Here is a 27182-nt window from a genome sequence, read left to right as displayed (position 1 = left end):
GCCGATATGGTCATTTTTTAACACATCGCTATCGGTCCGATGTCAAAATAGGGCCGATGTGAACAGGCCAATCATTATTCCTGTGTATTTGACGTGCGTAGGCTTAGATGTGAGTGTGGGGGCGTAGGCTTAGATGTGAGTGTGGGGGCGTAGGCTTAGATGTGAGTGTGGGGACGGGGAAGTTTTTGCAGGAGCACATACATTTACGTCACTGAAGCATGTGCTGGAGGCAGTAAAAAAAAAAGTTAAAAATTCAAGTCAGTGCCTCTGGTGAGGAAGCAGAGATGTCGTCTGTCCTTTTCCAAAACCCGTAGTTGCGAACACTAACCTGTTAGCAACTTAGTTGATTGGCAATGGGAAATTGCATTGCAACCACAACGTTTCTAACTTAGTTACATATGCTACTGACTCTCAGCTCGCATACCGACACGCACACGCACACTGACAATATTTGTCAGTTTTTTCCGGTTTTAGGTTTGTGCATTGGCCAGCCAAAAGTAGTCTACATAGTAGCCTACTACATGCAATATCTTATACAACAACGCCTGACAAGGACAAGGACTTTATACAGCCCTATAAAGGCTAACATCAACCTCTTGCGATCGTGGGTTGCGCTGTTACACCCCACTTCAAAGCAACATACGACCAAGAAGGCAAACATTAAGTAACAGGAACACACTAACAGGCGGGAGTAAATCCATAGTAATCCATAGTAAACTAAGGAGTGAGGCTGCCAATATGGCTGCCTGCGAAGTTTTCACGTCACGATCCCGAGCCCTATTCTCTCTTGTCAGTAGCCTGATGGTACGCACACCTGCAGGCGTGCCTGAAGAGAACATAGGATTAAAATGTAAACGTTCCAGTTCGTTCTAGCTCCATTTTCAATTTTTTAGCTTTGACCATTTAAGGCCTATATGTTCACAGAATACATGTGACTTGGACTTAGATGACTTAGATATTCTCAATAAAGTTATGTTTATAGATGTTATGTGCAAAATTCCATTTCTGAAAATAAAATACAAAAGTAAAAAAAAAAAAAATGATGATTCATGATTTATTTGATTATCTAAAAATGTGTTTTCTATATATCGACATCGGTAAGTATCGGTATCGGCCATAAACAGCAACATTAACATCGGTTATCGGTATCGGCCACAATTTTGACATCGGTGCATCACTAAATGGAATCAGACGTGATATTCGATAGACAGATACGTGGATACTTTATTCCTCCTGAGGGACATTTTACATTTGTTATGATTGTGATTGTGATTGTTATGAGAGCTGAACTCCATCACACTGTGCCATTAGGGGTTGCTGTTGTTAATGTGGAGGAAAGCTTATATGCAACACAGCATTACAGTTGACTGACAGCACTGTAGTTGTCCTTTGGAAAGTGTGAAAAATAATGACCAATGGACTAATACATTATCCTCTCCATAAGTCAGTGACAGGGATTGTTTGGAGTTGATTAACTGAATTCTTTATTCATGTATTCTAGGGAGTCAAATAGCAATATATGTGTTACAGTATGATAGTATTTGTGAGGAATAGCTTAAGGTGTTTGGATGAAATGAAAAAGCACTTTCCTTCTTTATTTGTGATTGGAGCCAGGTGTGCTATAGGCATCTGTATTCTGCTCACTATGTTTAGTTCTGGATTTGCATGTACCTAGTAATGAAGCACTTTGCATGATTAGATGTAAATTCAGCCCCATCATAAAGTACTGATGGTGGTGCTGATGTTGTTTCCATGGTTCCCCCTGTGTGTGTGTGCAGCGTCTGCAGGAGCTGCACCTGCAGGAGAACAGCGTGGAGATGCTGGGGGAGCAGGCGCTGGTGGGCCTGTCCTCTCTGGCCCTGCTGGACCTGAGCAGGAACAACCTGCGCACGCTCGGACCGGCCACCCTCAGACCACTGGTCAGCCTGCAGGTGCTGCGGGTCACAGGTGAGTCAGAGAGGGGAAGAGCGAGGGGGAGAGAGAGAGGTGGGGAGAGATGGAAAGATGAGATGAGATAAGAGGGGGAGGAAAAAGAAGATATGTATAAAAGGTTATATATATATATAGGTTTATAGGAACAAGTGGTGCATTATAGGACTAGCAGCATTTAGGCTGTCCGGCAGACTACAGGGGCTACAAGTTACAGGAGAGACAGAGAGAGAGAGAGGGGTAGGTAATTGACGGATGAAGAAACATATGGGGGGGTGGAGTATAGCAAACTAAGGAAGGACAGCAATCAAATCAGAAGGTTGTTGTTTTTATGAGGAATGCAAATGCTCCTGTGTGCTCTGCCAGTAAAGCTAATCTGGCTGGATCCAATTGATTTGACTGAAAAATGACTGAAACTAAACTGAATCTTAAGGAGTTAAGTTAAGTGAATTGATGAAGGTGGATTCGAATATGAAAATCAGATTGTTGGAAAAGTTGTGTGTGTGTGTGTGGGGGGGGGGGGGGGTGCAGGGATTGGGGGGGTATGAAGTTGGCCACAGAGGAGCAAGGCAGGTAGACAGAGAAAAGTAGAGCCAAAGTAGGAGATAGATAGATAGATAGATAGATAGATAGATAGAGAAGGGGGGAGAGAGAGGGAGTGGAAGAGGGAGTGAGTGCGACTCAGCTCAGAGGTAACAAGGCGTGTCAGCGTGATGGATGGCCTGTAGAGAATGTTTGCGCTCTTTTCTCCCTCCATTCCTCCCCATTATTGTGGCTGTCCCCTGATGCCCCCTCTCTCTCTATCTGCGCCCTGTTCCACTTCATTTACCCCCTCTCTCTCTCTCTCTGTCCCTCTCTCTCTCTAATCCACCTCTATCTCTCCATCTTCCCCCTCTCTCGTTCACTCATTCTCTCCACCAACCCCCCCCCCCCCCCCCCCCCATCTTTCTATCTATCGTCTGTCTATCTTAAACACACACTCTCTGCCAACAATCTGTCTTCATCTCTTCCACTCTGCTTTTTGGGCTGTTTTCACTTTTTTTCCTGTTTCCTCTCTCCTTTCCTCTCCCTTTTTTCATCTCATTTAAAGTGTGAGAGGTAAAAGGCTTGTACACAGAATATTTATGTGAGGATCTAAGCTTAGTGTGGGGGATATTTCTTTTACTTTTCTATCTTTTTTATTGATGCAGTGGAGTAAAAAAAAGTATGTAGTAGAGTAACATTTTTCATGCAAGATTTCTATGTGCCCAGAGCAATGTTTCAATACAGGAATGATGAATATTTCTTTCTCTCCCTTTGTCTCGCACTCTCTCTATCATTTCTCTTCCTCTCTCTCTTATTTCCATTTCTCTCTTATCTCTCCATCCCTCGGCTCTCCTCAGACAACCCGTGGCGCTGTGACTGTGCGCTGCACTGGCTGCGCAGCTGGATCAACGAGGAGGGCCAGCGTCTGCTGAGCTCGGCCGAGCGCCGGCTGCTGTGCTCGGAGCCGCCGCGCCTCTCGCACCTGAGCCTGGTGGAGGTGCCGGCCAACAGCCTGGTGTGCATCCCGCCCGTGGTGCAGCTGGAGCCCAGCCACCTGACCGTGCGCCTGGGCGAGAGCCTGCGCGTCTCCTGCCAGGCCTCCGGCTACCCCCAGCCCCAGGTCACCTGGAGGAAGGCGTCCCACGGCAAGGCCCAGCTGTCGCCCCGCGGCCTGGTGCAGGAGGTGGGGGCGGAGGGCGAGGGCAGGGCGGGGGGCGGCCGGGTGGTGACGGCGCGGCCGGGGGGGAAGAGCGCGTCCAGCGGTCAGGGATCCACGCGCGGGGCGGAGGACGGTGGAGGTGGTAAAGGCGGCGGCGGTGGCGGCAGCAGCGACGGGGAGCGCTTTGACCCGGACACGGGCAGCGGGATGCTCTTCCTGAGCAACGTGACGGTGGCCCACGCCGGCCGCTACGAGTGCGAGGCCTGGAACCCCGGCGGCGTGGCGCGCGTGACCTTTCACCTCTCCGTCAACATGTCCTCCTCGTCCTCCCCGTCCGCCCTCTGGCCCCGCCTCCACTCCTCCTCCTCCTCTTCCTCCTCCTCTTCCTCCTCCTCCTCCTACTACCACCCCTCCTCCGTGGACGTGAGCCAGGAGCCGCTGTACGAGCTGGAGAGCATGGACTTCAACGCGCTGGGCCCGGCCACGCAGACGGCCATCGCCGTGGGCATCTCGCTGCTGGCGCTGACCGCCCTGCTGCTGCTCGTCATGATCTACAGCCGCCACCGGCAGCGCGTCAAGGAGGAGGGCGGCGGCGGCTGCGGCGGCGGCTACGGGGGCTACGGCGGCGGCTACGGCGCCAGCAAGGAGGAGAGCATCCTCTACGTCAACGACTACTCGGACGGGCCCACCACCTTCGCGCAGCTGGAGGAGTACCGCGACGAGCGCGGCCACGAGATGTACGTGCTCAACCGCGCCAAGCCCGTGCTGCCGCCGCCGCCCGCGCCCACCACCACCACCGCCTGCGGCCAGCAGGGGGCGCTCTCCCCGCCGCTCACGCCGGCCGACGCGCTCTCGCTGGGCGGCGGAGGGGGAGGTGGAGGGGGAGGGGGAGGGGGTGGTGTTGGCGTTGGGGGTTGCGGCACGCTCACCCGGGGGGTGGCGGTGGGGGGCGTGGGGGGCCCGGGGCCCCGGAGGGCCCCTGCTGAGGGGGGAGAGGGGCCACCGCTGGATCCCGAGGGGCTCTTCATCAACCAGAGTCTGCTGTTTGACACACAGATCGCCTACGAGATCCACTGCTGAGGGGATGTGTGTGTGTGTGTGTGTGTGTGTGTGTGTGTGTGTGTGTGTGTGTGTGTACAGTATATGTATATGTATATTAGCTACATGCTGCGAGTGTAGAGTGTGTGTGTGTGTGTGTGTGTGTGTGTGTTTGTGTATGTGAGAGAGACAGAGTGAGGGAGACTGTGTGTGAGAGAGAGAGAGAGATAGAGAGAGAGAGAGAGAGAGAGAGAAAGAAAGGTAAAAGGTCCTGGAGTTAAATACAATAACAGCCCAAGAATGAAAGGGCCCTAAAGACCGCTGTGGGAGCTGATATTAAACTATCAGCAGCGCTTCTTTCTCATGTATCCCCTACCTTTTGTCATGCGGTGGAACCCACAGTTACCTCAATCTGGACCGGCTGATGAACAGAACCGTCTGATGAGGGGAACTAATGAACCAAAAGACTGCCAGGTCGAAAGCCAAAGCTTTTACTGAAGACTGTTGAAAACATGAATGCATTACTGGTGGAATGTCAAAGGGAGGGTGTGATTTAATGTGATTTGATTTTTCAAAGGCGTGCGCGCGTCAGAGTAAGTCCTGAATGCTGACAGACTGGATGAGGCCGATTGAGACATCATCTCTGACAACTGTGTGTTCTTTTTTCAGTGATGTATTTTATTGATCCTACTATGGGATTTATCTTTTTATGTTGTTAATGATTAATGATTTCTTCTATGAATATTACAATTTGAACTACACATTATGTGTGTGTGTGTGTGTGTGTGTTTCTCAGAGATAGAAGGAATGTAAAAGAGGGATTGAGAGCAACACACACAGTGTGAGTGTGTGTGTGAGTGTGTGTGTGTGTGAGAGAGAGTGTGAGTGTGTGTGCGCGTGTGTGTGTTATCTTCAGAGTGCATCATCTCTCTTCCCCTCGTTCTCTTGATGTCCAAAAAGCACTGTGAGTAATGGCTGTGTTGACCGGCGCTCAGATATGTCTCCCTGTATCTCCTCCTCATATCCTCGAGCCAGCATTATGTGAAGGTTGTAGCTGTAGCTAAACTTGTTTTTTGTTAACTTTCCCTCTCCGTTGCTTTGTGAGGAGGACGAATGTGCCTCATTTTCTATTTGGCACACATACCGGCGCTGTGCAGAGAGAAAAAATTAAACGAGTGCTTCAGGGCAAGCTGTATTAGCAGTTGGACATTTCAGTGCTCCATAGAGTGTTCTTTTTTATTTATTCAGTTAATTAATTTATGTTGCAACTTACTCTATTGTCTGTCTGGCAGTTGCCTTTCCTCTATTTTATCCTAATAAAATGCACATTTATTCACACAGGATTGTGTGTGTGCATGTGCATGCATTGTCTGTGTGTGTGTTTGTGTGTGTGTGTGTGTGAGAGAGAGAGAGAGAGAGAGAGAGAGAGAGTGTGTGTGTGTGTGTATGCATCTGTTGTGCTCAGAGGTGATATGACACCAGTACCTGACACATACAGTATTTCCCTGTTCCTTGCCTTTCCTTCTTAATTGTTTGCCTAATAAGAGTCCCTCCTCTCCTGCTCTCACCATCTGTCTCTATAGGCTCTGCAACACACACGCAGTCCGTTAGTTCATGAGAGAATATCAATAAGTAACAGTGAACTGCACAGCCCATGCCGCTGACACCTATGGGGCTGAGTGCTAAAGACAAGCGGAACAGGTGGAGCACATCCATAAAATGGGCATTCTCTTCACTTGTGCCTGCACTGTGTGCGCGCGCCTGTGAGTGTGCTGTGGAGAGACTGGATGGGACCCAGCGGTAGACGCAGAGGGCCGGTGGTGGGTGGGCTGGACTCCACGGCTTCTCTTGTCATTGTTAATGCAGTAAAACGGGTAATCTGAGTGGGTCTCCAGTGTAAACAACAGCAGCAGCATTGCAGCTCTCCACACACTCTGCACATTTAAAGATGGCCAGAATCATATTGCCTTTTATTAGAATGTAGAATTTGATATCATAACTGGGACAGAATTGTATTATCATATTCATTACATGCATTTTTCATATCAATGTAATCCTTTGCTTGCAGTCAACACCTCTGAAAACAGCAGGATTCCACAAGGTTGTTGCATATTTATGTAATTCCCTTTGCTCAATATTGCCTTGTGTTATGATCATGACATTTTCTATAAAACATTTCTATATAACAGCTATGACCTTTCAGTGTGTGCAAGCATCTTAATACTGAAATATACACCACACTGAGAAATAATACAACATACTACATAATACAACTAAACAATAGATTGCAGTCAATCATAGCTCTAAAAATATGAAAATCCTGAATTTAAATCATTTCATAGTATACAGATGTAAAATACTTCAACAGCCACTGCTTTGGTCATAAGTATACCTGTCATCTTTCTCACACTCTCACTTCCTCTCTCTCAGATATTATGCACATCTACCATTCTATTTCACATAAGATGAAACAGGATTCATTTGACAACAAGCATCACCTGTGTAAAAGAATTGTCATCACAGAGTAACGTCTGTGTCAGTGAGCATATGTAGCTAATGGGGCCCTTCACTGGTATGGATAGGAGAATGCAGTCAAAATCACCTGAGCACTGGCTGGCTGTGATATTGACGGTGGCTGTGGTTATTGGGTTACTTGATTATTATGATGCAAATATGTGGTCATCCACTTTTCCTTTTTTTTTGTTTCTCTCCACAGTTGTGCCTCTGAATAATGAGTAGCGTTGTTTAGTCCCTGAGTGTGTGAGTGCTTCTGAATCTAGCTCTCCAATTTGGCTGAAATTATCCAGGCCTACGGCTACACCAGTGGGTGATAGTTATGTAGATGTCTGTGTGTGTGTGTGTGTGTGTGTGTGTGTGTGTGTGTGTGTGCAAGTGTGCGTCTGTTTGTGTGTCTGTGTGTGTGTTTGGGGGGGGCGGGGGGGGGGGGGGCACTACATGCCCACCTTCACTGCCCCTTGACTCCTTCTCTAGTTACAATATACACTCTCTATTTTACAGAAATAGAAAACAGAACAGAAAGCATCAACCAGATGTGCATGCTTACATTTCTCTATATATGACTTTGAACTTGGATATAGGTTTAAAGAATAATGTTAATATAACGTTATTTTGAAACCCTCAAGTTTTGAGTGAGAAAGTAAGTGTCCCATGTATTTAATGTAAGTACAAGTAGTCTTACTCAATTCAATTCAGACATTCACAACAGAACTGTAGATTATGTGACCATCTTCTACTGGAGAGCAGTGGGGCTGTGAAACAGTCACACAAACAAGCAAGCATCAGATATACACCATGACCAAACACATTTTGACACCTGCCCTCATGCCATTAAATCCACGGCAACTTCAGTGACATTCCATTCTCAATCCATAGGCATTAAAGGTCGTACAGTATCAGCGATTGCGGGTGACGTCACTTCTGTAGGTTGTTTGAGGTGAGATCCCAAACGAACCAAGCTAGTTTTGTGCATCATGATTAATGATTAACGAGCAAAACCCCACAGCACCCACACATGTCAGTGATTGGTTGGAACACTATTTATTTTGGTTTTGAGTGGTTGGTAGCACCAGTTGTTTTTGTGTACAGATCTTGGAGCCTAGGCTGTCTACAGAGACACACTTTTTTTGACGGCCTGCTTACGGGGCGGGAAGCTAGCGGATCATGAAGAGAGATTAGATGGATTTGAGCATTTATGATTGGGCCTGCAATCGCTGACACAACCTTTAATGTGGAAATGCCCCCCCCCCCCCCCCCCCCCCTCCTATTTTTTTTTGCCTATTCATCCAGAAAAGTGTCTGCGAGGCTATGCACTAGAAGGACTAGAAGGCCTTGCTCCCAGTGTCTTTTCTAGTGCATCCCAAAAGTGTTTAATGGTGAGTAGAGAACCTGATTTTTTGGGAGCCAGTTAGGCTAATCAAAATCACTTAAAAACATCTTTGCAAATGAGGGATGATAGTAGTTGTTTTCAGGGATTGGATTAGTGAAGTGAATTATGTGTTTCCAATTTTTGGGGAACAGGTCAGTGAACACTTTTGGGATGAACTAGAAGAGTAATTTTAAGAGCCAGTCCCTCTTGGCTAACATCAGTATTTGACCTAAAAATACTCCTTTGAACAAATGGGCTAAAATTCCCCCAAACTTTCCGAACTTTTTTCAGAAATCTTGTGAAAATCTTTCCCAAGACAGTGGACGTTTCAATTGTAATTTTTAGAGCTCCATATTAATATCCATTGATTGAGAGTGGGATGCAACTGAAGTTCCTGGGCATAATGGTGGGTGTCTGAATACTTCTTCTATACAAAAAAGTGTCAGGTTCACAACATATTTTGCACATACCAGATGTTAGCTGACTGAGCCTCATGGGATGGCCATAACAGCATGCGTCTGATCAGAGCATGCACATTCTCTTTATATAATTAGGACTTTAAAGAAGGAGTAGATATGTAGACTCTTCTCAGAAACCAGACTTGTCTGTACCATATCAATGCTGTGTTGAATAATACATTTTGTAAAAAAATACTTTTAGAGTATGTGATACCAAACCTGATTCAGACTGCATTAATCATTTCTTGTCTTGAAAAAAAACGGAATTGTATTCAACTTCAGAACTGGCCTGTAATCCAACAAGAGGATATAAAATAGTAACAGTCAAGAACATAAATGTCACTTTAATGGTCTCCAGAGTTTATATTCCAACCAAAAGCAACTGAAAGGGATGAATTTTCTAAAGAGCGATGACAGGATAAGAAGGACAGGAAATGCATGTTTTAAGACGCACAACCTCCCAGAAAACCACAACCACAAAGCACTTTTCAGCCTTACTTCCTGATCAGAATCCGAAGCCTGCTGCAGTACTCACTCTGGGTCTTACCTGGGTTGTTATATTCATGTCAACCCCTGTGGAAAATATAGAAAAATTACCACATTTTCAACATTTTCACAATCTAAAGAAGGAAATGTGGTTGCAAAGAGAACAGGGGGGAAGTTAACTTTGTTTGTTCCTCTCCCTTCATGCTACTGCTCCAGCGATTACCAGTAACAAGAGCAATCCAAAGTGTCACGGACACACCGATTAATGCCTCCTTCCTAGGGCTTAAGAAAAATAGTTTAGTGTGCGACTTGTGCAAGTCATGAAGTTAGACAGAGACAAAATCAAAGAATTTGATTCATGAAATATGCTTTGTTTTCTTCCGTTACAGACAAAATATGTTTGATGGAGATCCTTCAGTAAAGCCTCCATGACTGCCAATAAAACCTCCATGACTACCAATGCCAAGTGTGAGATTCGGTATAGGTACCCATATCAAAATACCGAAACTGTAATTATGGTGAACTGGTTCACGAGACACACTTTAGAGCTGTGTTTCCCAACCTTTTTCCCTTGAAGACCCCCTTGCCTGTGCCTAAGACAAGCCAGGGCCCCCTACCCAAACTCCTACCCACATACACACACAAGACACACTAAAACCTGTAAACATGCTTTGTTCAGTTCTATTGTTTTCATGGTCGTTCTACCTTTGATTGTTTACACTCTCTAAAAGGCCTTGGAGGCAATGTTTGGACATTTATATCTTTATTATTCCTAGCCTGACAAAACTTTGTATCATGGAAGACAAACATGTCATCAGTAAGGCATGCTTCCCATTATTTACTACTTACATTTTCATGTGCTAGACCAGGTCCCTTTTTAAGATAAGGATGCTGAATCTCTTATTTTGTACCTTCTGTCACTGAAACGTGAAAATGTGCTCTGTCATCCAGGTGCAAAATGCCACCAGTCTGTACAACGCACCAGTAGTGGCCAGGGTCCGTGGGATGCAGGTCTCTCAAGGTCACAGTGAAGAGGTTTTTGGCTGGGTGGTCTGTGACCTCCATAGTTGTCGTTGCTTCACCAGCATATGCCATAATGCTGCAGCTTGTCCAATAGAACCCTTTGCACAGATACTTGCTGTCATACATGCAGGGGATGGCAATGGACTTCTGTGGCTTTAAAGTCACTTTGCGCAGTGTTGTCAAACCGTAAGCCACTATAGACATGCAGGAAGAGGTAACGGTTAACAGAGGTGGAGATGGGGTTCTGGTTTGACTCAGATTCAGACCGGATAATGGCAGAACCTCCCTCAGACCTGGCTGCTGCCAGGGCCATCATAAGGAACGCAGCACAAATATGATTTGGCTAAATTCATCACACTGCATGACTAACAAATAGGCCTAGACTTACTTCCATACAATGCAGCCATGTTCTCATGCACTGCTTAATCACACAACACGTGTTGCTATTAACCAGAAGTCAGCATGTATGAAAGGACTGTAATGAGTAGAAGGAATTCTCTTACCTGGGAAGAAAAGGACAATTCCAAGCCTTAAAGTGAGACACATGTTGGCTGGGGCAAGACTCTCCAAATGAGGGTCATTTCCTGTCCCTCCTTCATATCACTGACTTGGAGTCTCTCCCTCTTTACGGGAGCATGACGCTCACCGACCATGACGCAGACCGTTTATCAAAGTAGTGGGCTTAGATCAGTTGAATACTTGAAGTCTCCAGCACAGTGAACTTACTGTGCTGTCATATTTCATTCCTGTGAACTCCTGGACACACAACTCCACAAAACACACCCATCAGTAATGCAGCAGAACAAACACAAACAGACGTTGCTTGTTATTATTCATAGTGGGATTGTGTCACAAAATGCCTCATAGTACCGGTAGGCTTCTACTAAATATGTATAGCAGGAAAAAAAAAAATAACAGTGAGGAATTATGAAGGAGGGAAAGACAAAACATGTAGACTTTTTAAAATAAAATATATAGCACACACTTAAGTTTTCCAAAATGTGGTCAGAAGCCACTGACACACCTAAATTATGCATCACTGTGTTCTGCGGCATAGATACAGTAGATAGATAGATAGATAGATAGATAGATAGATAGATAGATACTTTATTGATCCCCAAGGGGAAATTCAAAAATATGTAAAAATGCTAATCTGAATCTGAACTTGGTCTTACTTACTGAAAAAAAAAACTTTTACAAATCACTAATAAACTGTGAGCCTCACAAAAGATGTCCTCAGTGTTGACATTTTTTTTAAAAAAAAAAGAGGTGAAATGGCAGTTCAGTTCCTGTCGTGTCTCCGCCAACATCTTCCTTGTACAAACCAGTGAGATAATGATCTGCACAGACACAGTGTGTCAGGAAGCTGATATATCTGACTATTTCAGTCAGCTCAATCTCTTACATGGCTCTGTGGTTTAAACATCACCGATACTTGTAAGTGTCACACTTTTGGCAGTCTACATGATTTAAGTCAAATAATTACAATATATCTAGTATAAAATGTATAAGCCATAAGCAACTATTTTGTATTTGTTTTGAAATACTGTAACAATACAGGACACAGTCATTGAGTCACATAAATTGTTTGAAATGTAATCTTCCTGTGTATACCACAAAGCCAAGAATGACACAGATGTCACAAATAGATATAGTAGAGTGGAAAACATGCAGTTGAAATTTCAGTTTATTCATTAATACCAGAGAGGGTTGAAGCAGAACAAGAGGCGCAAACAGCTTCCATGTTGGCCTTTGGTTAAAATAATGTATACGTTGTTTTTGACATAAATGTCTGTAAACATAAACAAACATGACTTCCTGAGCTATTACTGACTGCACCTTCAACTTATTCTAGCCAAGGATGCTACTGTAGGATAGAGTGGGCTACTGCTACACACCAGACATATACTGTACATTCATAACAACCAGTGTTGGGAAGGTTACTTCAGAAATGTAATGTGTTACAGTTACAAGTTACCCTGTTTAAAATGTATTAGTAGTAACTATTTGAATTACTTTTTCTGAGTAACATAACTAATTACTTTTGATTACTTTTTGATTACTTTCCCGATTTTTAAATGATATATATAGTCCCCAAATCCATGCGAAGATTTCGGCCTTGGTCTACAGGCAGCCGAGCAGTTCTGTACAAGCGCACAAGGCAGCAAGGGCATTCAATACATGAATTAGCATCACATTTTTTGTGAGGATAATATAATGATAATCATAACACGTTTACAGGCAGGCATGTAGGCCCTACGCTGATGGTGCTGTAGACCTGATAGAGCCTATCAGAAGGTCCCGTATCAAACTATGACTGTGGAGGGAAAGTTCTTTTTACATACAATATTCTTTGCAAGGTTTTGCTGACAATATTGAGATGTAATTCAAATTGTAATTTTGAAAAATTTCAAAAGTACCTGTAATATAATTACAAATGTTTCTACAGTAACTAATATTACTGTTACATTTATTTTGTAATTAAATTACGTAACTCAATTACATGTAATACGTTACTCCCCAACACTGATAACAACATACTGTATCATAATCATGACACTTCACATTCATACTAGGAAGCAAATCACCTTACACTGTAGTCTAGACATTTTTATTTCATTTAATTACCTCCGCTAAGGAGATTATGTTTTCATCGGGGTTTGTTTCTCTGTTTGTTTGTTTGTCTGTTTGTTCACAAGATGATTAAAAAAATATGGATGGATTTAGATTTTCAGGAAAGGATCACCGTCTGGATCCAGGAAGCGATTATGTTTTTGCTTGGCGGAGGTCTGCGCTCTCGGAGTGCTTTCTAGTTGTTTTTTGTATATATTTTATATTTATATTTTTTTTCCTCTCGCTTGCCACTTGCCCCCCACCCCCCACATACAGTACAGGTACACCTTCCTCACACACACACACACACACACACACACACACACACACACACACACACACACACATTATTATATGCAGGCACGCACACACACACACCATTACACCACATCCCATGCCCAAACACTCTATTATTCCCCCCTCCAACACCATTTCACCACCCCACCCAAACACACAATATACCCCCCCCCCCCCCCCCCCCCAACCTGATTCTCCAGGTTGGGGGAGGGTTTGGAAGTCATGCTATTCTCCCTACAAATGAGTTTACAATCAAAACAGCAGCAAAGCTGCTATATTAAGGTAAAAAATGCTCAGTTCATCACTTTCACTATGGGCAGTACAATGGTGAAATTGTGTCTACTGTAATGTGACATGGCAAACATATAGCACTAGCCTATATGTTATACTCTGGACTTTACAGAATATTTCAAGATAATCCCTAAAGCCAATCTACAGACAAGTGTTATTGCGCAGTCATTCAATGTTATTACATATTTAACACTGTATTTTGAAGGTGCAATGCTGCTGTGAAGTCCAAACTAAAGTTTACCAGTGTAGGTCTAAATCTTTGCCATCTTCTGTGTGGGCCTTTTGTGGCTCCCAGTATCTTGGATTTGAGAGCTGATCGCCCTCTGCTGAGCAGTTTTGGTAATAACACCCCTGAGAGAGGAACAAGATGTGAAGCACATATAGCAGCTGAACAGCAAAGCAGGCAACACAAAGTAGCAACAAGACAAGACGTATCTTCCTTTAAAAAAAAAAAAAAAATGGGTCACTAACCTCATTGCACTCTTGCTACAACGCTGTAGACCACTTCATCAGCAGCAGCAGTGTCCAGTGGCTGGGGTGAGGAGTTATAAATTATAACTCAGCTTCAATCTCTCCATAAAACAAGTACTTTTGTGTTTACTGAACAACATAACTCACACTCACTCACAGTATAAGTACTGTATAACTACATGATTAAGCTGCTGGGATCGTGGTCAAACAATATGAGGTATTCATATCACACAAAAAACAATATCCCATCAACATGGCATCGACATATTTTAGTTTGTCTGGAATATGAGTTACCTGGGTTTGTCTGTGGTTGTTGCTTCCTTTCTTATAGGCCACAGTGCTATATGTCAGGCTATCATCAGGCTGAGGGTTTGTTCCCAGGGTCACAGGTGCAGGCTGAGTAGGAAGAGAGAGAGAGAGAGAGAGAGAGAGAGAGGCATGTAATACTTTCACTGTTGGCATTCACTACTAAAGTAAAGTCCTTAAAGTAAAGAAAGTTCTGTTACAACTTACAACTGTCAGGTTGTTTATCTCTCTTGGTACCCTATCCACCCTTGCTTGAGAGACAAAAGCAGAGAAGTCGATTTAGGCCCAAGAGCAAACAAGGTGAAGGAAGATTGTCAGGCAACAGATTGTCAGGCAACAACACAGTAGCCTACTATCCAGAACGTCACCCAAACAAGAGTTCAATGCTTCATCCAAAATGCAAAACTCCTCAAGACTTATAACAAAGACAGTCCTTAAAGGAGGATTCCGGCAATTTTCCATATAGATTTCTGTTTCTTGAGGTCACAAGTATTGTCGGTAGGCCACGAAAAAAACAAGCTCAGGTTGCTTCAGCCAACAGCTTGAGCTGCCAGGCAGGTCGGGACCCCTGGGGTCTACTGCGTTCCAGTGCAATGGGACGTGGGACTTGTCCTACCTCCAACTTAGAAGAGTACACTGGAATGCCTGTCCAAGTGGAACCTCCTACTGTACCAGTGAAGTCGGGGCAGCTCGACCTAGTAAATAAGTACTGTAAGTAAGTAAGCAGCTCGACCTACCCCGACATCCCCAAAATTAAGTCGGAGGATAATGGCGATATGCCCATGGAGTCATATGTCGTGAAAGATACAGTAAAACTTCTACAAATAGGCTATAAACCTCTGTGTGTAGGGTTGTTTTAGACACTGCAATTTTAACACAACTCGTTTTTTTCATATTATGGCGTGAGATGTTGCCATTATTATCTGTTAGAATGAAAATATATGGGTAAAATTATACCCTTCATAGCGATAGCAGTGCTTTTACGGCTCCAGAAGAGTTGGTGAAAATGTTTTAGTTAGAAGACCGCTATATGTCAACCTATGTTACCCAGTGTGTCCATGCTTTCTGTTTAAATTCCACTTCAATTACCTGGAACGCTTTAAAGTAGGAGCTAGTACACTTCAGGTAGGACAAGTCCCATGTCCCATTGGAACGCAACAAGACCCATAGGGCAGGCAGGGGTCTGCAAAATTATAAAGTTGTACTTCATTATTTAAAAAAATGCATATCTACAGATGGCGACCCCTTTCAGTAATAAAACAAGGAAACTATCTATTTGCTCCCACCAACATTAACATTTAACATTAATCAGTTCATACACATTCATTCCTACTGCTGATTAGTTTATCTTATTTGTCAGCTAGCTGAGGAACATGGGGAATTGTTTGAGGCAGCCAATGTTGTGAAACGATGCATAATCCAAAGTTGATAGATTCACAGGTGACAATTTGAGCTATAAAACACAGGGTAGTCTAACCTGACTTTCACCAGATCCTGTAGTTCGCTGTCTGCTCTGGTGGAGCATGGCGGAACTACAAGGGTCTGGCGAGAGTCAGGCTAAGGGTAGTCAACCCGAGGGGTATTTCACAAAAGCAGAATTAAGACATCCAAGATAATCGATAAAGCCAGGTTTGACATAGCGTCCTCTAGTCATCCTTGCTAAACTCGTTTCACTAACGCCAATCCAGGATGAACAGGAGCGTCTATGTCAAGCCAGGTGTAAATTATTCGGGATGTGTGCGCGTTCTCGTTTCTCCCCCAAATAACTCACGGTTGAAATAAAAAAGACGCAAAAAATAGCGTCTTGCACACAAAATTAACAACCGCTTTTGATATAGACAACAACGAGGTAATGTTTTACTTTTTGGGATGGGGAATCATGATTATTTATGTTACATAGCGGGAGTATGTGTGGCAGACCAACTGAATGCAAATTTACGTATGCACCCACGTGTGAGAGCTTCCTTGTCTCGGCACGCAACGTCATTAAGAAAGCGCTTGCCTCCGCAAAGATGCACAAAGTATGACTATATATATCTTTATTCTGTCTTTAAAACAAATTAGTTGAAAACACCTTCGAAATATGTCCCCTCCACTTCCAATCAACTACTACAGTAGGCTATTCATCAAACGTCAGTCAAAAAAAGATGCAAACAACGATTTTGTAATTAATTATAAGGCCACCATAGGCTAATTTAAATGATATCTAAATGGTATTGGGCAGACATTCTGTTGTGTTTTGCGAGTAAATGCAAGTAGCAAATAGTATATAAATGGAATACAGCTCTTTCAAAAATCGCATGCAGGTCTGATTTGAATGACAGCTAGCTGAACCAATCAGATAATGTAATTACCATTAGAATTAACTTATCTTGGCTGTTAGCCTGGTCGGGAGCAGGCTAGCTTCAGAGAATAAATTCCCATGGCAACTTATGTAGCATCTCTTTTGTGAAACCGAGTCGAGGGTAAGTTCATCCAGGATAACCAAAAAATCCCGGCTTAATCCCTTATCTAGGTTTTGTGAAATACCCCTCAGGCTAGCTTCAGAGAATAAATTCCCATGGCAACTTATGTAGCATCTCTTTTGTGAAACCGAGTCAAGGGTAAGTTCATCCAGGATAACCAAAAAATCCCGGCTTAATCCCTTATCTAGGTTTTGTGAAATACCCCTCTGGTCACAACTTCAGATAATACAAATGGCAAAAATGTTACAATAATGAGGGGGTCCTTGGAAAATGTTCTCCCCACTGGAGGTTCTTGAATCCGAAACATTTGAGAACATTTTAGTTTAAGCAAATAGTAAATTATATCAAGCACACAAAGAACAAGCACACAAATATAACAATACTGTATATCAGCTTTCAAAGAATCCTGGAGTCCATTTATACTCTTCACAAAACTCAACAACTTTTTCTTTCTTTTTTCACTTTGCTTGTTTGTCTGTATACTCGTCTGTTGCGTATGTCTGATTGTCCGTCGGTCTGTTTGACTGTCTGTCCGTCTGTCTGTCTGCACTAGTATATACCATGTCTTTGACATCACTTTTGCCCTTTGTACTTTGGGATTGAATGGGTTACGGAGCAGTTTCATACATCATATCATATCATTTCAAGACTACTACTTCAAGACTACTCCTACTGTCCTGATACTGTCAGAGTTGGACTATTTTAGACATTTATTTTCCTGACTCACTATCTCCTAATGTCTGTTAAACCTATGATAATGTAAAAAGCAAAAACAAACAGTCTGGATAGTCCCACAGATCTGATAAGTCTGTGTGGGTCTATACAAGTAGCCTAAGCATTACTCAACAATGTGTTTTTCTTTTCTCTTTTTTGATAATAATATTTCTGCTTCTTTTCAAATGCTACCACAACAACCATATGTAATAACTACAACAATCACAATGACCTAAATGTCAATGTTTTCTGTCATATCAGACATTTTTCTAAAGTTCATCATCTTAAATCTCAGGTAGTGGCTCTGTGTTTGCACAGACTACAACAGCTTCAAAAGCGGCCTACACAATAATAGCAAATCAAAGACTGAAAGGATACCTTTAAGAGAGGAGAAAAGTAACTTACCAGTTTTACAGAATACCCAGCCAACCACAGCAACCAGGAGGAACAGGAACCCATTAATCCCCATTACAATAGAAAAGGCCACACGCCTTTCAGAAAATAAACATGCTTAAAAACGTATGAAAACAACACTACATCATTCTTTTAACATCATTTAAACACACATATACATACATACACACATACACTCACACAAAGTGCTTTTCTTTGATATGGTTAATAATATAAGATGTAGGTTATCAGGAATATAAGCCAGTAATGTATCAGTACGTTGCCTCAGGGCAACAATGTGCAATAAGGGTAGTAAAACGTCAGGGTTTTCTCTATGTAGTTTTGCATTGAAATTGGGACAAAACAAGAAAGTTATGCAAAAAGTTAATTTCTATTTTTTTATTTAGCCTACTGTTAGTTTATAGAAAAGACAAGTTCATTCTCACCCTCAACATTTGATTAGTTTACAGAAAAAATAAGTTCATTTTCACACTCAACATTTAATTCAACAATCAACATCAATCGACTGTGTCTGTGTGTGAATGTGCATGTGTTTTTTAATCTATATGTGCTTGATTTACACTCTATTTTATGTCTGAATTTAGTTTAGTCTTTGTGAGGTGTTCTCCAACTCAAAGACTACTTGGGGTCTTGTTGTAACCTGAATATGGAGTAGTAGGGCTTGCGTGTCGGTTGGGTATGTTGATGATCGGATCATAAATGGTCACAGAAACAAAGAGGAATTATTGAAAAAAATGTGTAGGTATTTGTTGGTATTTGTGGGTGCCTGCATCAAGGTATTGAGAACATATGTAGGTACTCTATTTGTTGGTATTTGTGGATGCCTGCATCAAGGTCTTGAGGATTGTCGTGTAATGTTGCTGACATATCATAAAGCCCAGTGCTTGATAACCCCAGTGAAATGTTCTTGAAGGTTACGAGGTTACGATAACACACTTCTCTGAATAGAAGTTTTCCAATTTTACAATAATACATGGTGGTAATTCTTTAGTATAACATTCATACTCACTCTGAGACCACCTCATTGGTGTCTACAGTTGTGTTAGTGACCCAAGCTGCAAATTGCAAAAAAAAATGCCTTTAACTTTAACACCAAGCTGAATTTTCTTACAGTACATGTCAACAGAAATTACACTCAATATTTTAAATGCCCAAATGTCATTTTAAGATTAAGAGTCTTACTGTGATTCCTCCTTACTGTGATTCCCTTTGTTGTTTCAGGAGAGCTGTGGCAATCAGTCGTGTATATTGAAAAGATGTAAAAATGCCAAGTCTGAAATTATTTATCAAGGATAATTAAAAACCTAAATCGTAGTTCACTTACCTAATATCATTGGTATAACCATGCCTGTTACGGTTAGTCGTGGTTGGAATGGAAACTAAGATAGAAAAAGAGATAAGGCGCCAGCAACAGGGACAGCTTACACAAATCAATATTTGTCAGGGGTCTGAATAATTTTGTACTTAGATGTAAACATACTTGCAACTTGATGTGTGACGCTGAGGTAAATGGGTCTCTGCAGATCTCCCACCTCACACCAGTACCAGCCTGAGTCTGTCTGCTTCACCCCCACCATCTCAACACTCAGAGTTCCAAACCCATCATGCCTCATCTGGGGGTCCCATCCCTTGTTTGGGTCAGCAGGTGACCTGAACCCCCCCACTGCAGAACACTTCTGATCTCTCAAACGGCACCATCTCTTCTTCTCTCCTCTGTATCGGGGACTATAGCGACACAGGACACTCACATTTCCTCCTGCCTCGCCAGACACTTCACTTCTCTGTACAGACAGATCAGGATCTGAAAAATGTGAGTCAAAATGTAAATAGGAGTCAACCTGTAGGCCTAAAGCTTTACATAAAAAAATACGTAGGTAACCTCACAGTAGCAGTATGTCTTACCAGACTGATAGTTGATTGACAGCTCCCTCATGTCATCATAAGGTGATGTTTCAGTCAGTGACATGGCACACCAGAAATGTGTGTGGTCTGTGGATGGCTGCAGGTTTCTCATAGTCACAGTAAAGAAATGATTTTCAGGGTAATCGGTCACTGTGACTTTGCCTTTGGTGCTATTGGCAGTTGCCATGATGTTACAGTGGTACCACAGAGATCTGTAGCACCAGTACTTCTTGTGATAACTGAATGAACGGCCATACATACATGGGATTGTGACAGACTCCCCTGGTTTAACTGTTAATTTTGATACAGTCTTTAAGCCTTTATAGCATCCAGTTTCTGCTGATGGCAGGATAAAAATGCATTTTCTATTAATGTGTACAATTGGACATAATAACTGTAATTGCATCACCCTAAACACACTGATAGATGGGGTGGTTCACTTACCTGAGGAGAAAAGCATCAACAGCGACAGCAATTTCAGAGAGTCCATCGTGTTTGCTTGCTTGGGCTGAACTACCCATTTGTCTTTCTTCCTGTATCTCTGCAAAGCAACCACATCACATGGTCGTCCTCCCTTGTAGAACCTTCAAATACTTGTGTGTTTTTATTGTTGTCCACAACACCAAGTCTTGTTAACTCAATCTCCTGTTTAAATACACCCTCTACTGCAGAGGGATCATCCTTAGTATCTTGAAGACTTTTATGTTACATAACATGGCAAGTTAGACCCTAAAAGGCCAGAGAGAACAGGTATGTTTTGAGCCCAGATTTAAAAGCATTAATGGAGGAGGTATTTCTGGGTCGAGAGCGAGAGGTGTGAAGAAGACCCTTTTAGGGGCTGAGTGGGGCGAGGGTGCAGGAGGGAAACAGACAATTTAGTGATTTAAAAAACATCAGCAGGATCTTGAAATGAATCCTAAAATGTGAAAAGAGACTAAGATTGGGGTAATCGTTTTTTAATACTAAAACTGCTGTATACATATGAGCTACATTTCTGTGCTAACTGTAATATGTGTGGCTGCATCAATACTGTATCAGTGAATGAAATCATCACTTGAGACCTATAAAATGGTAAGCCTGTCATCAGCCTGTCGATTCTTGCAATTGTATGACACTTTTAAAGCAGACCTGTGCTGTCAGATTTTTTTCAGATTCTTTTTTCAGAGCCTCTAAACCCCACAGACCACCACTGTTATCTCTGAATAATCTAGTGAATCTAGTGCACACACTGTGCATGGAGGCGTTAATCTAGTGCAAAAAACAGGGCAATATAAAGTATGCAAATGCATTAGAGAGACTGACTCCGAGCTTATACTTCGATGGTCCACTCCTCACACTCAAGCAAATAGGAAAGGAGAAACATTTGATGTCAATTACATTTTATTTCTCTTGCAAACAACATACTAGGGACAAGTTTACCAGTCATCAATATTTAATGTATTAAACATATCCAAAGCAATGTTTTACTTGGAAACACAACATTGTCCCTATCAGTTAGTTTACCACCAAAATGACTTTCAAGCTGCTTGAGAGTTTGTCACTTTCAGTAGAACAACTATAAAATTATTTGTTCCGTCGTAATATGACATGGAACATTGGCAACACAAATGTTTTAAGCACTATATACTCTGGATTTACAGTATGCATCACATAGGAATTCCCAAACAATCCCCTGAACAGCAACAACAAAACGGTGCTATTATCCTATCATGAAATATTATTTATGCCTTACATTTACATATTGTACATTGTTTATTGGGGTACAATGTAACAAGAATGCTTTACTGTGAAGTCCAAGCCAAAGTTTAACAGTAAATCTGTGGCGTCTTTTGTGTTTTTTATGGCCTCCAACATCTTGGACTTGAGAGCTGATTGCCCTCTGCTGAGCAGTTTTGGTAATAACACCCCTGAAAGAGGAACACAATGTTAGGCATAGCCTACAGTCACTGTACAGTAAAGCAGGCAACACATACAATAGCAACAACATACATCTTGAGCTTCCTTTTTGTCCTAAATGAGTCACTAACCTCATTGCACTCTTGCAGCACGGTAGACCACATCAGCAGCACCAGCAGTGTCCAGAGGCTGGGGTTAAGAGTTAGAACTTAGCTTTAACATGGATGATCTCTGCAGATAAAACAGGTGCAACAATACTACTGACATGATTAAGCTGCCAGCATCGTGGTCTCACCTCTGTAGGGCTGGGCATGTGGCAGTATGTCACACTAGGGCAGTCAGTGGATAGAGATGCTGTGGAAGCCTGCAGATATGAATAAGAAACAATATGAGGTATTAATATCACACAAAAAACAATATCCCATGAACATGGCGTCAGTTTGTCTGGAATATGATAGACCTGGGCTTGTCTGTGGTTGTTGCTTCCTCCCTTTAAGGCCACAGCGCTATATGTCAGGCTATCCTCAGGCTGAGAGTTTGTTCCAAGGGTTACAGGTGCATGCTAAGTAGAAAGAGAGAGAGAGAGAGAGAGAGAGAGAGAGAGAGAGAGAGAGAGAGGGGCATGTAACATTTTCGTTGTTGATAGTTCAGGAAAAGGTCATACATAAAGTTAAGTTCTATTTCAACTTACTGTCAGGTTGTTTTTCTCTCTAGGTAGCCTATTCCTCCCTGCTTGAGAGGGGAAAAAGCTGTTATCATATAAACAGTTGCCGACTACATGATGCTCATTGCAAATGTGGGAAACGTGCACAGTGCAATGTCAGGCCTTCAGGCCAGAAATGCGGATTAAGGACCCGAGAGAAGACAAGGTCGAGGAAACCGTCGGGGAGCCCTTAAAGAGAAACTATGCAGGATTGGCGATTTCATCTTAAGTTTCGGTTTCGTTTTTTCATTTTCGCTCGTTTTATGCTTGCATATTTCTCTGCAGAGCTTCCCCGACAGCTTTAGCGTGTATATCTATACATATATAGGCTGTATATAAATATATAGATTGCAAGCATGGTTCTTCTTGTTCTTTATGCGTCTCAGCCTTCCAGATGTAAACAGGGAACGATCGTCTCCTGAACAAACTGCAAGGTTGCAATAGCGGATAGGGACCCTGGGGGCGGGAGGAAATATTACTGTTTTCGATAAAACTGGTCAGTCAAGCAAAACAACGATTTCTAAGCGATTTTATGACTATGAAAAAGTTGCATAGGGACTCTTTAAATCAGGCAGAAAAATGGCAGGGGACCAAAACACATCCAAAATGAAAAGATCTGCAGGGATAGAGTTGTATCCAGGAAACCCAGTCCAAAGTAAACAATAAAAAACAACAAATCAAAGGCCAAATAAGTAGGATGAACATTCACTACATCCAGACTAGAAGATATAAAAAATGCTTTGAAATAAGTTGAGTCCTCATAAGCTTGGCAAGAATCGAACAAGAGTTTGACGAAAAACACAAGGAAGCATGAGTATGGCCTGAAGCATGAAACAAATATTCTAGCAAGGAATGAAACTCAGAGCAACATTATCACTGTCCTTCAGCAGCATGCAAGAAGAATCCTGAAGATATTTGTGATTAGATCCTTATTTGCCACACACACAACCCTAGACTAGAGTGAAGTGTTTGGTGTGAATGTTCTCACAGCTGCATACACATAGCACTTGTTAAAAATCTATACACAAGCTACATTTGGTTACACTTTACTTGATGGTATACATAAGTGCAGAGTTATACTTGCTGTTAGACCAAGCATGTACTGTATGCGCCCGTGTGCGACCTGCTGTGTCCTGTGTACAGACTCGCTGCAGCATTCTTGTCAGTATTGCATCTCGCGGACGCGTCATGTTCGCTTGCGACGATGTGCACGACCGACGCACCAAACGACCACAAAATACGCGAGGCAGCCATGATGCTTGCAGAAGAGGGAAGTGGGCATGTGGTTGGTGGTCATTCTATTGCTATGGTTTCTGAAGTGTGAACAGTTTAAGAATCTTTGGTGTGAAGTCCTTGCTGAAATACTGCATTTGTTTCATGCTTCAAATCTAGTTGAAAAAAACAGACATGATACAAAATCCCTCAAAAAGGCACACTCAAGAGACACTTGGTCCTTTTACCTGTCCACATTGAAGTTCTGAACCTTTAGTGTTTCCAACAGGAGAATTGTGTGCTAATTTGGTTTGAGTTGTGCTAACTTGAGTTAATGATATACTGAAGGTCAGTGCTTTCTAAATAAGATAGTGAAAACAGTATTTAATACATTGAGTTTTGCTTTAAAGGTTGAGTCATGTGTGAAAACAGTAGTGTGTTCAAAACAGTGTTCGTAGTCTGAGGAATGTGCGTCTTTTAGTTGAGTTTTTGTCTCAAGTGATGATCCCAGTGACTCCGTGTTTGCAGAGTGTTTCACAACAGCCTACAGCCAACAATAGCAAACTCAGACTGAAACCATCCAATTTAGAGAGGAGAAAAATAACTTACCACAAGCTTTATAGAATACCCAGCCAACCACAGCAACCAGCACTAACCCAGCAATCCTCATTAGAACAGGTAAGGCCACATGCCTAACACAAAATAGACATGTTTAAAATCTTCACACACACACACACACACACACACACACACACACACACACACATACACACACACACACACACAATATATATATATATATATATATATCTTTCAAAAAATCAAAACCTATCTGCATTCCTTAATATTCACATGAGAAACATTTGAACGTTACGATTTAATAGTTCTGAATCCTACAAGATGTAGCCTACTGAATACATTGTTTACAATTCTACAATTTGTCATGGTAGTGTTTTAGAAGTGATTTAATTGAAATTATTCACACTCACACTGAGAACGACTCATTGCTGTCTGCAGTTGCGTTAGTGACCCAAGCTGAAAGTAATTTTCAAATTTTCATTTGTACTTTTACACTAAGTTCAATCTCTTTACATATCATCAGAAATGACACTTAACATTTAAATCCACAGAATCTTACTTATCTTAAATCCAAAGAATCTTACTGTGATTACTCCTTACTGTGATTGCCTTTGTTGTTTCAGAAGACCTGTGGCAATCAGTCATGTATTGAAAAGTCACAACAATGACAAGTGAAATCATATATCAAGGATAATTTTCGGTTTACTTACTTCACATCATTGGTATAACCATGGCTGTTACGGTTAGACGTGGTTGGAACGGAAACTATGATAGACAAAGAGAAAAGGTACAAGCAAGAGGAACAGTTTAAATAACTCTGTTTACTGTTAAACTAGTGTATTCATTGTTCATGAATATACAACTGTAGATGTAAACATACTTGCAGCTTCATGTGTGACGCTGAGGTAAACGGGTCTCTGCAGATCTCCCACCTCACACCAGTACCAGCCTGAGTCTGTCTGCTTCACCCCCACCATCTCAACACTCAGAGTTCCAAACCCATCATCCCTCATCTGGGGGTCCCATCCCTTGTTTGGGTCAGCAGGTGACCTGAACCCCCCCACTGCAGAACACTTCTGATCTCTCAAACGGCACCATCTCTTCTTCTCTCCTCTGTATCGGGGACTATAGCGACACAGGACACTCACATTTCCTCCTGCCTCGCCAGACACTTCACTTCTCTGTACAGACAGATCAGGATCTGAAAAATGTGAGTCAAAATGAAAATAGGAATCAACCTGTAAAGCTTTACATAAAAAATACTTAGGTAACCTCACAGTGGCAGTATGTCTTACCAGACTGATAGTTGATTGAAAGCTCCCTCATGTCATCATAAAGTGATGATTCAGTCAGTGACATGGCACACCAGAAATGTGTGTAGTCTGTGGATGGCTGCAGGTTTCTCATAGTCACAGTAAAGAAATTATTTTCAGGGTAATCGGTCACTGTCACTTTGCCTTTGGTGCTATTAGCAGTTCCCATGATGTTACAGTAGTAAAGGGTAGATCTGTAACACCAGTATTTCTTGTAATATTTGAATGTAAGGTGATACATACATGGGATTGTGATAGACTCCCCTGGTTTAACTGTTAATTTTGCAACAGTCTTTAGGCCTTCGTAGCATTCCGTGTCTGATGACAATATTGTAAAATGCATTTGTAAAATGTTTAATGTGTACAAACTCAGTTGGTCATAACTTTGATTTTATCATCCTAAACACACTAATAAATGATGACTAACTTACCTAAATGGAAAAGCATCAACAACAACATCACCTTCAGAGAGTCCATCATGTTTGCTTGGTTGGGCAGAACAGCCCATTTGTTTTACTTCCTGTGTCTTTGCAAAACAACCACATCACATGCTCATGTTCGTTTTCAGCCGTGGTCTTGTCAACTCAGCTCCTTAAATGCTTAAATGTACTCTCTACTACAGAGGGATCATTTTTTGCACAACTCTGAAAACATGTTATGAGATGGGCGGAGACAAAGACAGATGACCAACAGGGACCAACACACACCATCACAGAGCATACAGTATGGGGAACAGCAAAAGCCAACAAACACTGGATGACATACAAAATGGCCACCGGGGTGGCCCAAAGTCACTCAGTGCAGGCAAGATCTTGACAGCATTGTAATTCAAACTTCAACTGATTACTGCTTGAGTTTCACAGACACGTTTTATAACAAATAAACCACCCTATAATAAATAGTCCCAGCATGCTGTAGCAGCACTGCCTGGTTATTGATACAGGCTTTGTTATCTTATCTTTTCTTTTCTTTGGATATATTTTCAGGGATCAATACCCGGAGCCTTAGTGCACCTGTACACATGAAACTTGATATGCTTGGAGCCCCCGGCTTTTCACCCCAGAAAGAACTTTTGCCACGGGGCCCGGGCCACCTCCACTTCAGTTCAGAGCAAAATCTAAAGCTTGACTGACCCATATGACTAATAGTAATACATCATTTTGCTATTCCATCTAATGGCATTGAATAGAGATATATTACAATATTAAAAACTGATATGCAACTTTTTCACTGCTCTATATTTTAAATTTGTATTTGTGAGTACGGCTTACGAATGAATATGTGGCATCTTTAGGTAGCAATCATTATTCACAGAAAATGTGAAGTCAGGCCCCAGCAGTGGCGTAACTGGCTGGGGCACCTGCACCGTACGCTGGCGACCCGGGTTCGATTCCCGCCCCGTGGTCCTTTCCAAATCCCACCCCGACTCTCTCTCCCACTCACTTCCTGTCATTCTCTCTACTGTCCTGTCCAAGTAAAGGCATAAAAAGCCCCAAAAAAAA

At 42.4% G+C, this 27182-nt stretch overlaps 3 protein-coding genes and 1 long non-coding RNA gene across 5 annotated transcripts in view; 1 reads left to right on the top strand and 3 right to left on the bottom strand.

Annotated features, from left to right (window-relative positions):
* lrrc24 (leucine rich repeat containing 24) overlaps window positions 1-4693 on the top strand; it is a 7125-nt gene extending 2432 nt beyond the window's left edge. Inside the window, exons 3-4 of the mRNA XM_062517105.1 lie at window positions 1779-1947; window positions 3312-4693. Coding sequence (XP_062373089.1) covers window positions 1779-1947; window positions 3312-4693 — 1551 coding nt within the window. The remainder of the gene's footprint in view (window positions 1-1778; window positions 1948-3311) is intronic.
* A 14812-nt stretch (window positions 4694-19505) lies between these two features.
* Window positions 19506-20164, bottom strand: LOC134060382 (polymeric immunoglobulin receptor-like). The gene is made up of 2 exons (XM_062517074.1): window positions 19978-20164; window positions 19506-19876 (listed from the first exon to the last, which is right to left on the bottom strand). The coding sequence occupies exons 1-2, from the start codon at window positions 20162-20164 to the stop codon at window positions 19506-19508; spliced, it is 558 nt and encodes a 185-aa protein (XP_062373058.1).
* Window positions 20165-21351: 1187 nt separating this feature from the next.
* On the bottom strand, window positions 21352-24479 carry LOC134060910 (uncharacterized). 2 transcript variants are annotated; one of them, XR_009935381.1, is made up of 6 exons: window positions 24398-24479; window positions 22565-22602; window positions 22334-22435; window positions 22169-22237; window positions 22005-22062; window positions 21352-21884 (listed from the first exon to the last, which is right to left on the bottom strand). It is a non-coding gene; the product is annotated as an uncharacterized LOC134060910 (long non-coding RNA). The 2 variants fall into 2 exon arrangements; XR_009935380.1 differs by lacking the exon at window positions 24398-24479 and having other exon boundaries at window positions 22565-22789.
* Window positions 24480-24973: 494 nt separating this feature from the next.
* LOC134060894 (polymeric immunoglobulin receptor-like) lies at window positions 24974-26347 on the bottom strand. Its single transcript, XM_062517362.1, has 3 exons — window positions 25663-26347; window positions 25248-25568; window positions 24974-25132 (listed from the first exon to the last, which is right to left on the bottom strand). The coding sequence occupies exons 1-3, from the start codon at window positions 26021-26023 to the stop codon at window positions 25074-25076; spliced, it is 741 nt and encodes a 246-aa protein (XP_062373346.1). The 5' UTR covers window positions 26024-26347; the 3' UTR covers window positions 24974-25073.
* Between the last annotated feature and the right edge of the window lie 835 nt (window positions 26348-27182).

Source organism: Sardina pilchardus, chromosome 2, assembly GCF_963854185.1.
Source record: "Sardina pilchardus chromosome 2, fSarPil1.1, whole genome shotgun sequence".
Taxonomy (NCBI): Eukaryota; Metazoa; Chordata; class Actinopteri; order Clupeiformes; family Clupeidae; genus Sardina; species Sardina pilchardus.
Note: the sequence above shows the minus strand (reverse complement) of the source record. Positions and strands in the feature narration are given on the sequence as shown.